Here is a 16,127-nt window from a genome sequence, read left to right as displayed (position 1 = left end):
CACACACACACTATAAAACAAATCTTTTGCCATCCATTTTTCTTTATTCTCTTTATTTTTGCGTTGTTGCAATGTTTTCCAGAATAATGCCACTTTATTATGCACTCAAAACAGCCTACCTGGCTGACAGCGTGGTCTCTCCTGGTTATGTCCACTGAAGTTGTTTCCACGAGTCACAGTTAGCAGCACAGAAGCAAACAGCCACCGCAGAGAAGCTAACCCCATGCATTTGCAAGTTTGCTGCATTGTTAATATGTCCACCATTGAAGTAAAAACCAGATGAACATTAATCCCAACTCTATTCCAGACTGTGGAAGGAAAAAATGAATAATTTAATCCATGATCCTTGTTTTCATCATAGACTGGAAAGTACTTCTAGAGATGCTGCAAACCCACAGAGATGCAAGGTAAGTAGTGTGCTAGTTAATCTGCATAACTTTCAATGGCTTGCTGAAAAATTTATAAGGCCAGTAAGGTAAGGTGACAGTAAGAGTGGAGTGACTGGTCACTGGTGGAAAGCAGCAAAGAAAAACAGACTGATGCTGCCTGATCACATTACTGCTTTTGTTCTTCTCAATGCTACCATGATACTGATTAATGATTTGGCTCCTGAGGTACAACAACGCAGCTTTGCTTTAGAGGAGTCTACTGAGAATGAGGTGCGTCTCATCTAAGAGAGGATATCAATAAGATTTTTGTATAGAAATGCCACTGCAGATTCTGCTTACAGGTCAAATTCTTTATTGATTTCCTTATTGATTCCTGAAAAAATGTAAGTCTACATGGGTTTTCAGGGTCAATGCAGCTTCATTATCTCTGAGTTAAAAACAGCATGGAAACACAGAAGAATAAAGGCTTCCCAGAAACTGGGTTGTACAAAAGCTCCACTGCTCGGAGTTTCACGTCATTGTTTTGTGACGTGAGACTGTCAGAAAAACACACCAGCACTGATAAAAGGAACAGAGAATCCAGAATCCTGTTATTTCCAGAATCTTTTTAGCTTGCAACCAGTTCTCAAATACCATTCCCATTCACAGAGGCAACTTTTAAATTCACATAGTATGACAAGTATGGTATGGATAACTGATCAGATCAAGAGTCTGTCATTGTGCAAGCTTTAGCTTCACCTGCCGATGAACCAGTCTCACAAACCTGTCGAATGCTGCGTTGTCCGTGTGTGTTTACTTTCTGATAGCTGCTGCAAATTAGCTGAAAGTGGAATGAAACTAAGGTCAAGGTCTGTGTGGCTCAAAAGCAACAGATCATTTGCATCAACAAATGCCACTTTTATCTGTGAACTGATTAAACTGCCCATTGATCATCAGTTATCCAGGTTGTTGTTATATAAAGTGTAATGATCTGACGAGTTATTTCCATGCAATTTTATGTAATGTTAAACAATATCATCATTTTCTAGAAATATAAACTCGTGGTTATACATCCATGTGCCCTCAGCTCACCATATACGTGTGACAAGAGTCACATATGCTCAAACTCTTCAGTGCAAAGAGGAGCCAACAGGTCCATTGTTGTGTACAGTAACCAAAGTCTTTCTCACTCTGTGCTGTTTTTGTAGTGAAATAGATACTGGACTTTAGATCATACGAATAACCTAGATATTCCACTAGGGTAGCCATGAACTATGATCTTCTGATGACTACTCGCAATTTATCTAACCGAGCAGCGTTCAACTTTCACCCACATACGCGTGTCACTGGTGGGAAAAGCCTGCACATTTCACTTACCAAAAAACAGTAAACATAGCCAACAAAGAACTGCTAAATAATATCACAGATTTTATTACCAGCAGCATAAAAATATAAAAAGCAAAAGCAACTCAAAAGTTTAAAAGGACCTCCGCGCTGTTTACATGAGTTGTTTTTTTCTGTTCTTACAAGCAGCACAAACACTGATGAGTAAACTCTTCTCTGTCAAGCATCCAAAGCAATCCATGATAAACTAAAGCTTGGTGAGCTGGTCCAAAACGCATTTCATTGAACTGTTACACAATTTAAAGACTACAAAACACACAACAAACAACTTTTCGTCGGGAATGATGCATAAAAAGCCATAACCTTGACTGCAAGTCAAACAAGTTACTCAGTGCAAATATTCACGTAGTCTGGGTTCTTGTAAAATGAGCTTTTGACGTAAAAAGACAGAAATCAGGCCAAAGTTCACATGTGTCTGCAAATAACATTGTTAAACTTGTTTGGGTCACCCTAATAAATCCAAACCCCTGCAAGAATTCAAGGTAAAATGTCCACACTTGGGAGGAATGAGACCTTTCCATGAACTATAGACTGACATTTACCTCTTGCACAGATTTCTTCTTTTTTTTTGCTTTTTAGCATGGAGGTAAGGACAAAGACATTTTAAGGCCTTTTAGAACAAAAGAATGAAAGAGGTACTAAGCAAAGAGCAAATTCTTCATCTAAAATATCCACTATTCTTCATTTGCACATCATCTGTGCCAACCATCTCAACCTTGCCTCTCTAACTTTGTCTGTCAGTCTGTGATAGACTCATCCTGGTCATGTCCTCATTTTTGGCATCTGCAGCTCAGCCTCCTGTGAAGTGAATCTAAAAAAAAGTGTCACAAAAAGAGGTTGTTTATCACATGCATGTATTTGAATTCTGGGAGGAAGCCTGAGTACCTGGAAGAACCCATGCTAGCACAGGGAGAATGTGCCAAATAGTGCTAGGCGGTCAGTGGCTTCTCAGACTCAAACTCCAGCACACCCCTGTGCTCTCCTTTCATTAAACAACATGTAGTCATGCAATCTGAACTAGTTCATTATAATGTGAACTTTGAGCTAGCTGCCTCTTGTGCAGTGTAAACTTACCCACTGGGTTTGTAGGCTTTGTTTTTGCATTTTGATAATTACCCTTTTCTTGCTGGGGGTTGTAGCCAGGAGTGAAAATGTTTTTACAAAAGGGGGTAGATGGACTGAAACAAGAGATCCTGTCTAAACTTTGCATGCAAACGCTAAGGTACAGCTGGAAACTAGCACTAGCTAGCTTGGGTGAAAAGGTTTTCATGTAATTCATAAAATGAACATCAGACTTCTTTAAGTATAATCTTGAAAGCTGCTTTTAGGTGCTCCAAATGTTATCAGTCATCTCCCGTGACAGTGTAGAAGGGGCAAAGGTACAAAACGCTGCCATAAATAGGCCAGGCTACACCTTTGTTACTTGAAATAATGGCTTCTCAATCACAAGGTAGCCACAACCTATAGCATACACATCTTACTTACATTTTTCTGCTATAAATCCAACTATAGTATGCAAATTGCATCCCACACTGTATTGAAATGAGTGTCTGAGACCAGAAGCTATTGTGGTATCAAATCAAATGAGAACGAGAATGAGTTCAGTACAGTCAGACTCTTTATTTTTTCTTTTCACTAGTGGAGTTAGGCTTTGCTGGCTATTAGGGTTACAAGTGTAATACACTTTCAAGCATTTGCAGACGTGAAGGCCATTTCTTCCGTGCAAGGTGTGTTTCTAACTTACTTTAGGCTTTTTTTTCACTCAAAATTCCAAAGGTAGTAAAATTCTATCATCAGTGTGACCCTCCACGTGTTGACTGTTGACATAAGCAGAGTTGGGGCAGCTGCTCTGATAACAAGGACTTTATAAGTCAGATGAGATGAGCAGTCAGTCCACACACCCCTGATACTCAGGTAAAGACATACTTACATGCATAATGTGCTTATTTTTGTACTGGGAGAAGAATATATTGAAACGTTCTTATAGTTATATGTTTTGAGGGTAAAATTCTAATATTTTTCTATCATCTGTCCTTCTACAGAAAGATGAACATGCATTTAAAAGTTGTAATCTTTGCTGTGTCCTTCCTGACAACTTCAGGTATGTTTATCTCCTCCTTTCCTCCTTTTTCTTCATTTTGCCATGTGATTCTTTAGTTATGTAGATTTATGCTTTTTTTTTAAAAAACTATAGGATACCCACTACACAGTGACAGCAGAGAGCCAACGTGGTCTGATGGAAAGACCAACCAAGCTCATGACAAGGCAGACCTCACAAAAGATTTGCAGTAAGTTGTCTTCATGAACGACCATATCTTCAGTGTCTAAAGACATATGCAAATATAAATACTTGCTTATTACTATTTTGTAGCATATAACCTGTCTTCACACGTTATAATTCAGTTCTTCTTTCTTGATTTCTGCAGAAAGGTTTACAAGAGCAGCATAGACAGCAGTGCACTTTACAACCAAGAACATGATGACAACCCTGTGGCAGAGGAAATGCAGCGCAAGCTCGCCATGGAGTCGGAGCGCCTGCGCATCCGTCTGCGTCAAGAGCTGGTGGAGCTGCGAGAGAGGCTGTCCCCATCTTCGGCGCATCTCAGTTCCCGCCTGGCCAGCATGAGAGAACGCTTAACTCCCCTGACTCAGCAGCTCCAAGGCTCTCTTAGTAGCAACAGCCAAGATCTGTGCAGCCAGCTGGGTCTCTATCTACAGGCTTTAGAAACAGCTGAGGCTCAGGAGGAGGCCAGTCCGTCTCTGTATCAGGAAGCCTTCGAGTTAATCAGCCAATCCCTGGAGCACAGCAGTTTTAAGTTTGCTAACACCATCAGTGACTTTTATACCAAAGCAAGTGGAGTGATTGAACATCTGAAACAGACTAGTGATCGTGAAGAAGAGCCAAGCACATCAAATGTATGGCTGGAAATGAGCTCCAAGTTGGGACAGGAAGTGAGTTCACTTAAAGAGGAGGCACAGAACAGAGTGGAGGCCCTGAAAGTACAGCTTTCTGCAGTGCTACAATCTGCACAACCTCATACAGCAGAAGTGAGAGGTAGCATAGAGCAGTTCTGCCAAAATGCATCCGTGGAGGTCCAAGTGCTTCAAGCTCGAATGGAAAGGCTGTTCACAGGGCTGGAAAAGGAGCTTGGGGTCCCAAGAGCCTCTAGCGCGACTTCTTCTTCATTTACACTCCAAAGTGGCTCTTTGCGGGAGGACTTCTCAGTTAAGCTCTCAGCTCTGATTCAGGACATTATGCAGTCAATGCAGTGACTACAGAAATCTGTATTCCTTTTCATTTATTTGTTTGTTTGTTGCCATTGTAGCAGCTCAGTGAGTATGTTGTAAATATGTCTGAAAGTGTGAATTTGATGCATTTGTCTCATTCTGTATGTGACCCGGTGAGGAATTGTCAATATGTATATATATGTATATATATGTATATATATATCGCTGTCTTTTGAGAGTAAAGGTATTCATGACACTGTACAAATGACCCTTTCTTTCTGTCAATTAATTATTGCATGTCAGTCACAGAGTCTCTGAGTTTCTTTGTTTGTTTGTGTTTATTTAAAGCATATACTTTATTTGCTTATAAGCAGTTGAGATTCTATAGAAGACATCTTACAGAAAAAACATCTTGTAGACAAGTATAATCAAAATTTATTTCTATTGCCATAAAATATCAGAATTACTTGTTTTTTAATTGCTTTACAGTTCAAGTTTGACTTTCCCTTCACAACTGACAACTAAGTATGGATACAAAATTATATTTAATAGGATGAAAACTACAACATTATCAGATTTTACCTCACAATCTACAGCACTATGCAGCTTCAGCATTGTACAAGGTGACAATGCAAAGAGAATTGGCTGGTTGATCTGTCAGTCCAGTGCAATTAAACAGCTTCAGAACAAACCAGCCACCAAGACCCAGCAGGACAGCAGGCGCACAGTCAGGCCTGTCATGTTATGGCCATCGCTGCCTGAAGTCACGGTATTACCTGATGCACACAAGAAGAGATGAATTAAGTTTGCTTTTTGAATTATGAAACAATATTAAGATGTATTTATGAGTCTAACTAAAGTATACTCACTGTCTTCTGCATTGGGAGAGTCTTTAATAAAGTAAAAGAAAAACGGAAAGTGAGAAACTTTGTAACTTAAGTATTCTTGGAAAATCGCAAGAAAAGAATAAAAATATGTTTCAAACCTTTAGCCATGTAAAGAGGTCCGACTGAAATGGTAGTTGATTCGCTGCTTTCTTTACCAAAAGGAACCAAAGACCTTTTTCTTCTGTTATTAGCACAATTCTGAAAATGTTTAACACAAAACATGTGGAAACTATGGATTTATAATATACATGTTAAGATAGGGATGAGCCTACAGCCCCAGGGATTTAGTGGCCCAACTGTGAACCACAAAGTGTTGCTGGTGGAAATAACAATCTCTTTCCTGCCAAGTTCTATAAAACCATTAAGTAATATATATTATATATTATTAAATATTGTCTGTGGTATCTTTTCTCTACCATGACTTTATCTGCTGTTTCAAAGAATGCGCTCATTCTTGACTTTTCAACTTACTTGAAATTACCTGAATTTGTTGACATTTGCTAGGCTCACAGAGTCTCAGCATGCAGTGCACATAGATGCTGGACTTTGCCTGGTCATGGTGCTGAACAAAGCGGAAGGCCTCAAAGTTAAACCGGGCAACCGTGGAGACGCCATTGCTCGTCACAGTCGTCCTGTTAGCTATATTGCAGCTGGTGGAAAGTGGTTTTTTTTTTTATTAGAGACATGAAAATATCTTAATGTACAGTTACACTGTGCTAGTGTGCGCTTTCTTACCCAGTGAAGATGTCATACTGCACGCTCTGTGGCATATTGTAAGGAGTTGGAGTAGCAAAACAACGATCCAAGAGTAAATTGAAACTAAAAAAAAGACAATACTGAATCAACAGGAATGAAGTCTGATGAGTTCGTTATGAGCATCCGAAAGGCATTTACTTACTTTTGTGTCAGATTATTAGCCTTGACCTCCACATATAACTTGGTTCGCAGCTCAAGTCCTGGTGGAGGCACCACTAACGGATAGTTAAAGTTAGAGTCCTAGAAAAAGAGTGTCAGAGTAAACCAAGTCATTAGAAACACATCTGATTTGTGTCCTCATGAGCTGACTGATAATTTATACCTACGTTAAAAACACTCATTTTGAGTGAATCGATGAAGGTCCCATTATTGTTGCTGGTTGCCACAGAGACTGAGGAGCTAGAAAAATAATTGAAAACATGCAAAAAAAGACAGAGAAACATATGGTAACTTTTAGATTTGCTGTATAAATGCGCAATAAGAAACACATCTCTGGAGTAAGCATATCTGGTTCCTCACGCTGTAATCTGTGTATTGTTCAAAAGGTATTGCAGTGGATATCGGCAGGAGAAGTGGTAATAGAGATCTGTGGAGTAGCTGATCAGCCCCTGGTCAGATCTAGGTGTGTTAATGTATCCTGTAACAATAACTGCCTGGATACTCGAGAAGCTGCTGAAGGGACCTGAAGGGTCTGGCTTTTCATCTACAATCTAAGAAAGATAGAAAGAGATACGATTGTGGTTCATATATGCTGCTAAACAGTTTCCCAAAAAGCAGCCAGATATCTAACATCTGGCAGCTCCATTTTCCAGATATGTGTCATTTTTTGCCAATCTCTCCATTCTCCAATATCCAATAACCTGCAGAGACTGGCGACAGGAGTTATCCTGACTCTGGTTGACAGGAAGCTGGAAATGGACGACCGGAGGGTTCACACTGGTGTCCACAGAGCCCTGGCACGCTGTATTACTGTACTGCCCATTCAGTGCTAGCTCTGTGGCATTGAAGCCAGCCCACTGAACTGTGCATAGGTTGATGTCCAGGGTAATCTTGCTGGTGCCACATTGAACCATTAGGTCTGAGTTTTCTGCGAAAGAAAGAAATTTTAAAAACCCTGGGAGTTAAATAGTTGTTTAATTTTATATATTAATAAAGTGATTTTTTTTTTTTAATTAAAAGGTTAAATGATTATGATTTAGTGGCTGCCATGTTTAAAGCCTAAATCTTGTACAGCTAAATAAATATCTACCAAATTTGGTCAAAAAGTTTTAAAAAGAGCATTATTTTTGTTTTCTTAATAGCACTGATATTTTATTTGTTGAAAGTCACACAAAAAGTACCTGGGGTCCTTTGATATTCAGAGGAGCAGTTATAGAGGCACCGAACAGGCTGCAAAAGCATCACCAGCAGGGGGAGACAACGGTAAAGAGCCATAATGGCAGTTCCTGTAAAAGGAGTAAAACAACAGTAGCAACAGTTATTTTTATTATTTTATGTGAAAAATGTGTAAATAAGTTGCTGTTTTTCTACTAGATGATTCCAATGTTTATAATAAGGTCTACAATCATGTGGAAAGGTCCGGAGCCACACTTCATTTCTTTAGAGAAGCCAGACGCTTTTGTAATTTCTTTTTAAGTGGTCTTGAACAGTTTTCTGGGGGGGTTTTCTTTTAATTTCACTGACCTATGATAATAGTAGATAACCTATCAGAGAGCCAATTTTAAATTGTATCATGCCTGGTATATCACAGTATGCAGTCCTTAAAAAACCAGAGGAGGACAAAAGAAGAAGTGGTAGGCCTAAAAAACTATCTACAGCACATGAACAAAATCTGAAAATAATGTCCTTAAGAAATTAGATAAATACAGCAATGACCTGACATGGGACCTGAGAGATGCATCTGGCCCTTTAGCGAATTCATCTACTGTTCACTGAAGCCTCGTCAGAAATGGTCTCAGTCGAATTCTGGCTGTCAAGAAACCATTCTCAAGGAAGGAAATGGGGCGAAAAGGATGTTTGCCAATTTACACAAGAACTGGACTGAAAATCAGTGGCATCTTGACATGGAGCTGACCAAAAGGCAACCACCATCCAAAGAAAAGCTTTGAGCTTCAAGAAGCCTGAAGAACTATTCTTTAAGACTACTTAACAATAGATGTATCATTGCACCAATTTCCCATTTCCACATTACTGTATTTTTAAAAAATGACAATTGACTGAATCCTTTTTCACAGTACTGCATATAATTCTTTATTTTAGGAAGAGACCTATGCAACAACCAGAAGAGGGTCTTACCTTGGTGATACCTGAGCAGGTGCTTGTCACAGTATTTGAGATATATGGCTTATATAGTATTCAGGATACATACCACAGTTGCGTGACTCAGTAGCCCTCCCTTTGTCTAATTTTAGACCCCCCCCCCACACACACACACACACACACACACACACACACACACACACACACACACACACACACACACTTTCCCCTATCTTTGTGTACTGGGACTTGTGTGACACAGCTCCCGCAGGTTAGCTGCAACTGTTGTTTCGGGTTTCTTCCATCAGAAATCATTATCAAAGAACAGAAGTTAAATATAGCTGTCGGCTGTCGCACCTTCCTGCAATGAGGCAAGTGAGGTTTAAACCTTGATGCAGTGTGCATATTTGGTTGTTGAACTTTTCAACTGACTTCAGACAAAGTGAGCCACGGACACTTTTCTCCCTTACTTAATTTTTCACTATAACTTCTTACAAAAATCAGGCAACATTACTGAAGACCTGCAGGTTTTTCATTATCATATTGCAGCTAATGTTTCTAATAAAAAAATGCCTGAAACACATGCAGAGCAAATGCATTTTACAAAGCAGAACCCAGGCCAATGCATAAATTTAATAACTGAGATCCTCCATCGACTTGCAAATAATTCAAGAATCAGATTTCAAAAGCAAAAGCAAAAAAACAAAAAGACTAAACATACATGCTTCAAGAGTGGCTTTATCTCTTGAGAATTATGCACAATGAATGCTTGAGAGGTGATCTTGCCACAACAGCCTATTAAAAACTTGCTGTTAGTTCCCCTTGCATGTCAGACTTATTTCAATCTTGATAGAACTGCATTGCCTATAGACTAGATACCTATAGGCCATAACTGTTACAACTCTACTGAGAACACCCATTGTTCACTAGTAATATAGAAGAAAATTAGCTTAGTGTTCTGCTAAAGAGCCCAAGGTGAAAGAAAACATTTGTCACTCTATCCAGTGTCACTCTGTCCTGATTTTTACCTCAGAGGAAACTTGTTTAGAAAAAATTCACAGGCCATTCTTCCACTCCTTAGTCCTTGTATTGTTATATTTTTTTCCTGCAATGACCTTGACTCCACACATGGTTGTAGTGCTTTTTGATAGAAAGTGTGGTTGGTTTGTTTGAATTGTTGTACCAAGTGTGAAATAAATAAATAAATAAATGAAATGAAATCAGTGAATTATGCAAGTAGAATGATTCAGTTCAAATCCGTTTTATTTATATAGCACCAAATTACAACAACAGTTGCCTCAGCACATTTTATATTGCAAGGTAAAGCCCCTATAATAATATACAGAAAACAGAGAACATGATGGTCACATGTCCAGAGGTTAATGGGTCAGCTTTAGCCACCAATGTCTCAAACACTGGACATGTGTGGCTTAATCTTAATATTTAATAGTTTATCTTAATACTTAATGTTTATCTTTATAAAGACTAAGATTAGGTATCAAACCTATTTCATTTAATAAGCTTAACAGAAGCACTACTACTGTAAAAATATGTGAATTTTACTGTGAAATTAACTTGCCTGATGCATCAATACATTGCTCCCAGAACAGGGGCTGAAATCAACTGTAGTGTCACCATCTTTAGCAGGGTATGTTTCACAGACCACACAGGATTATCATGACAGTGAGCTCCAACAAGGATTTGTGTGCAGCTTTACTGGCTCCTTTCAACAAGAACTATAATGGTTACTGACATATAATCACACTAGAAAAGTATAAAACCAGGGCACAAGAGAAGGCAAGGATTTAGATTTGGAGGAAAGAAGATACGCTGGGAAGCTTGTGAGAAATTGGTACTGTACTCTGCAGACATGTACTGCAGAGAAAATCCCCACTGTTACAGATAACCCCTCTGGGTGGGAATATAGAATATCACTTGGACAAGAAACTGAGAAACTTGTATGTTTAATAACATTTGTAATGCTTCGTTGTTGGAGAGGGTTCATTTTTTATTTATTTTGACAACTTGTAATAAATACACAGATAATTGCTCCTATGACATAATGCTGTAATCATCTTACACTGTAAAACAAATCCTGAATGGGTTTCAGTTGCTTTTGATGGTAACAGATATTGTGTTGGTTACTCACATCAAGTGGCAGAAGAAGAAGGATGAGTAAAACTACCAAAGCAGTGATCCCACTAGAAATATATATATATATTAATTAAGCAGCTGGATAGCGTAGTGGTTAGACTACACGCCTTTGGAACAGAGGATCGCAAGTTCGATTCCTGCCTGGGGCGTCTGTATCCAGTAAGGGTCCTAAGGCTAGACCCCCTATGCTAAGCAAGCCTACCGCAGACATGAGCGAGACAGATAAATATGAAGGCATGCCGGCTCGGACGTCGCCCGGATCAACAAGGTCCGCGTCAGGTGTTGAGGAACCAGGGCACCCTGACGAAAAGTGGGCTACTGGAACAAGAAGGCATCGGTGGGCAAGGGACGAAAACAGGGCGTTGTTGGAATGCTACTACGCAAGTAACCCCGGCGGAAGGGGCTACATGAATAGGATGAGGGACCTATGGATTCTTCGATACCCAACATCCACAATGACGGCGAAACAACTAGTAGCTCAGTGTTCCAACATTCGAAAGAAGGGACTGCTCTCACAGCTAGAGATTGACGAGGTACAACACAAATGCTACGGCAAGGAGGAGTCAGGACGCCAGGTCAGGGGGGAGATATCATCACCCCCACCCGAGATTGGGTACATAGCCCCAAGTGCGATAGGAGAAGGATCGTTGAGTGCGAGAGGAACTGACCTGAAAAATAGGATCATGGCCAAGCTTGAAACCTGGATCCCGGCGTAGCCGGTTACCAAGATTACGTGAAGTTCCCTCAGAAGGTCTGCTAGATGATGTTAATGCAGCACTACGGACAATACCTACAACCACGATTACCGACACTAACAAGCTGATCTACAATACGACAGTGAGATACTTGGCTACAAGTTGAACAGCGACAAGGGGCAGTACCCTCCATGGAGAAGGAGGCTAGAGGGCAAGATCAAAGTAGCACGGAGGGAGGTTAGCCAACTAACGGAGTTGCAGAAAGGTGCGACAAATAAGGTGCCTAAATAAATACAGCAAGCTGTCCATACCTGAGGCCTTGGAAACTGCCAAGCAAAGACTCACAGCCTTGGCCAGCCGCTTGAGGAGGTACACCAGAGAGATAGAAGGCAGGAGAATAAACCAGCTGTTCTCCACAGAACCAGCAAAGGTGTACTCTCAGTGGCAAGAGAACAGCACCACCAAGGCTGGAGACGGAGCAATACTGGAAGAGCATATGGGAGAAGGATGCAATGCTCAGTGGCTAGAGGATCTGAGGGCTGACCACAGCGACCTCCCTGAACAGGGTCCAGTAACCATTGATCGATGTAGCGGTTCCGAATGACAGCAATATCAGGAAGAAGGAACACGAGAAGCTGGAGAAATACCAAGGGCTCAGAGAAGAGCTCGAGAGGATGTGGAGGGTGAAGGTAACGGTGGTCCCAGTGGTAATCGGAGCACTAGGTGCGGTGACTCCCAAGCTAGGCGAGTGGCTCCAGCAGATCCCAGGAACAACATCGGAGATCTCTGTCCAGAAGAGCGCAGTCCTGGGAACAGCTAAGATACTGCGCAGGACCCTCAAGCTCCCAGGCCTCTGGTAGAGGACCCGAGCTTGAAGGATAAACCGCCCGCAGGGGCGTGCTGGGTGTTTAATTATATATATAAAATTAATATTATTGCTGAACTGTACTTAAAGTAAGCAAAAGTAAAAGCATTTGTTCTACATAAAAAAAAATCCTCTGCAACAAATAAGTGATTTCAGGAATGGCTGATGGTTTATTACTAGAAACCCACAACTCTCAAGTTTAACCACATGTTAATGCCGCATTAAATCCAGTTCTACCAAATAAATGTAAAAGTTTTCTTTAACTTTTCTGTAATGTGTTACTTTTTTGTAACGTACAAGAAAATATAATTATTTACATAAATAAATCTTTTTTCATAAATAATAATAAATATGGACCTTTTTCAGATCACAAACTGCTCTACGAGATCAGGTAAATGAAACGCAAGTAAGAAATGTATGCGATAAAAAAGACCATTCAAATTAAAGACTTAGTTTTCAGTCAAGGTAGGAAGTGGTGCTGCAAAAATAATCAGTACAATCTTAAAATCGATTCCAATGCATACTGATGTGATCCCATCACTTTGCTCAAGTTCAAATCATGGCACCTGAGTTCTGTATAGTCTGCAGTCATTCAGTAGGTTAGGAAGTAAAACAGTCATTGTAGTAATCTAGATGTTAAGAGACAAAAGCATGTAAAATAGTCTGTGTCTTTAACCTTCTAGGACCCTGCGTCCACATATGTGGACATCACATTTGGGGTTATTTAGACCAAAATACTAAATCTTGCTCTACAAGGGCCTGATATCCCCTTACAAGGACATTATACTGCCACTGTTCTATCGAAATTTTAAATGAATCCTCATATGTGGCTCTCATTTTTCTTACAAACAAAAATCAGGTAAAAAAAAAAAAAATCTGGCAATTCTTTGTTTTTACCTTCATCAGGTCCCAATCATCCCAAATATCAAAGAGAAATTAAAAATGCATGCCATGAAAGAGTTTGGGTCTTAGGAGGTTAAATATTAAAATGGGTCTTACTTTTGAAATATTTCCATAAGTAAAGATTAAAACATGACTGTGTTAGTTTACAGGCTTAAAAGTAAATAGTTGGAAGAAAAAAAATGAGTGTAGTTGGTAAGTAAGGATAATATTTTCTATTTTAAGTTTGGTATCCAAAGTAAAGAAAAAAAGCTGAATACCTGAGTTGATGTGAGTCATTACTTTCTGGACACTTAAACAGTTTAAACCATGAATGGGAGTGGCTGCTTAACCTTACTTCTGTGTGGTTTGGTGTCATCTGCTGGGCAAAATTAGACAGAGTTCAAATGCTTTGTTGTTGTTGGGTCTGGGTTACAACTCGTGATTTGCCAGAGCTGAAGAGTTCAAACCAAGTGACACAACTTCCACTCCAGCAGAGTCACTCAGAAAGTTCGAATAAATATCCAATAAAGCGATACATGAAAAATTCAGGTACAATTTTTTTTAATGAAGTTTACATTAGTGGATTCATTATGTTTGTCTTGCTTATTACGAGCTGTGCAAAGCAGTGAAATCCATAGGTCTATTTATTGTATTGTATGGATATAATTGGCACTTTGAAATAGGCTTAGTATCGCCTAACATGATGATGGATTTAAGGTGGATCCTGAGCTCGAGGTGTTGTAGTTGTAAGTTGTATTTTATGCAGCTTTGCTACTAAAATAGTCCCTCCTATATTATTTTCACGTTTCCAAACTTAAAAGATGAATCTGCCAGTGTCTCTGCAATAATCCTGAAGGGGTTGCTTGCAAAATAACAATTCTGGTTTACAGTCTAGTATTTGAGTCCTCACATGAAGTTATCCACGTTGCATTCCTGTGCTGAGCAAATAAGATTTGAGCCTGTTGCCCGATAATAAACTCAATGATGATGTGAGGAGAGGCTCAACAGTGGCAGGGTTTATAACACACAGTCACAGCTCTTCATCACATGACAAACGTTTGCCTTCACCAGCCAATAATCAAATTTACTGCACAGGCAGCAAAAGACCAAAATGAAGGAGAGGAAATCAGTCCAGAGGCTCAGTCTCTCTAGAGATACCCACATGACCGACACAGCTGTGTCACCAACAAAGAGACAGCCAGCGAGACTGCTTGATCCCAGGTAGCAGACCACATGCCTTACTAACCTATGATTATCTGTCCTCTCTCAGCTCTCCACAGAATGGTATTTTTACTCCACTTCCAAGGTCATGTGTTGATAGCTGTTATTAGAGGACATGCAAGACCACAGGCTGAAGCCAACATCTGTGTTGTGAGTCTATGTGAGTGTCTTTATGTCTTAAAAATGTGTTTGATTCTTTTTGTATATCTCCACCAAAATAATCTTAACTCATCAGCATTACAGTGCAAGCAAGTACAAGCCTTTGATGGATACACTCTGGAAATTAGTCTGGAAGTCCTAAGAAGAGGGGCTTTCTATTTTTCCTATATTTTTCCTATCCATCCATCCATACAGATAAACTGTTTTCTTTATGTGTGTTTGTATATGTTTCCAATAAGAGAACTGTAGTGGAAATATGCCATTATGTTACTACGACTTAGGTTGAAATGTGCAGTTTTTTTATGTACAATTATCTAAAAAGTTATGATGGGATTTACCTGAAATATTTACCAAACGTGGGACTTTAGAGGTGCAATTTAGAGGATTTTGTGTTGGGAAGCAGGTACATTGTGCGTCATATGTTAACGTTAACAAATACTTGTGAAATTAAAATAAGACAAAATGGGGGGCATTATCAAAATATTCTTAAGAAAACATCAAAAAGCATGTCCAGATATGCTTCTTGATGCAAGGACTCACCTGATGCAGGTGCAGATTGGGCACTTGTCTTGTGATCTGATTGCACACTGACAAGTGAAGATAGCAAACAGATGGGTGACTATGTATGCAGTCTTCAGTTGGTTTTATGGCTGCAAAGGCCAGTGCATATAATTCAGTCCACTCAGTTCCTCTTGATCAGAGAAAGACCCCCACCCTGGAAATGACTACTGACTTCACATTCATTTAGAATAGTGATGAAATAATTTGGCCAGAAAGAAAAATATCTGGTGGAGCTGACGTTGAAATTTGATTTATTTCCATTTTATAACTCATGACTGATCCAGACAGTCTAACCTCAGTCATTTCTACTCTGAAAATTAAGGAAACCAGACCAAAGCAATGAACAGGAAGTGCGGGTCTAAAAAAAAAAATACTTTCCTCTTCCTCCACTGCCTGTTTTCCTGTTTTATGGGCAATCCCTCGCTCTCTTCCACCCAATTCCACTTTATCTTTTACTCTGTAATAATCTTACTTCGTGTCCTTACTGTTTATCTCTCTTTAAATGTTGTTTTCACAGTGTGGTCTAAATCATTTTCCTCTAAACGTATTACTTACTGACGCATTTCTTTTAGTTGTGATCAGTATGTTTTTAAATAAATAAAATACAAAAAGCAGCATAATATCAGATCAACTTGTTTATCAGAAAGACACAATGAAAAATTGAATTCTACTTTTAACGAGCAACACA

At 39.5% G+C, this 16,127-nt stretch overlaps 2 protein-coding genes across 2 annotated transcripts; one reads left to right on the top strand and one right to left on the bottom strand.

The window, feature by feature from the left end:
- Window positions 1-3,579: 3,579 nt before the first annotated feature.
- On the top strand, window positions 3,580-5,170 carry LOC308401440 (uncharacterized protein). The gene is made up of 4 exons (XM_080889645.1): window positions 3,580-3,686; window positions 3,815-3,873; window positions 3,967-4,060; window positions 4,199-5,170. The coding sequence occupies exons 2-4, from the start codon at window positions 3,819-3,821 to the stop codon at window positions 5,043-5,045; spliced, it is 996 nt and encodes a 331-aa protein (XP_080745771.1). The 5' UTR covers window positions 3,580-3,686; window positions 3,815-3,818; the 3' UTR covers window positions 5,046-5,170.
- A 338-nt stretch (window positions 5,171-5,508) lies between these two features.
- LOC308400644 (zona pellucida-like domain-containing protein 1) lies at window positions 5,509-8,083 on the bottom strand. Its single transcript, XM_080888481.1, has 10 exons — window positions 7,984-8,083; window positions 7,504-7,730; window positions 7,163-7,353; window positions 6,970-7,042; window positions 6,786-6,883; window positions 6,623-6,706; window positions 6,369-6,537; window positions 5,986-6,085; window positions 5,870-5,890; window positions 5,509-5,776 (listed from the first exon to the last, which is right to left on the bottom strand). Exons 1-10 carry the CDS (start codon window positions 8,075-8,077, stop codon window positions 5,682-5,684), a joined length of 1,152 nt encoding a protein of 383 aa, XP_080744607.1. The 5' UTR covers window positions 8,078-8,083; the 3' UTR covers window positions 5,509-5,681.
- Between the last annotated feature and the right edge of the window lie 8,044 nt (window positions 8,084-16,127).

The sequence above is a fragment of the Rhamphochromis sp. 'chilingali' genome (genome assembly GCF_963969265.1).
Source record: "Rhamphochromis sp. 'chilingali' genome assembly, chromosome: 8".
NCBI lineage: Eukaryota > Metazoa > Chordata > Actinopteri > Cichliformes > Cichlidae > Rhamphochromis > Rhamphochromis sp. 'chilingali'.
Note: the sequence above shows the minus strand (reverse complement) of the source record. Positions and strands in the feature narration are given on the sequence as shown.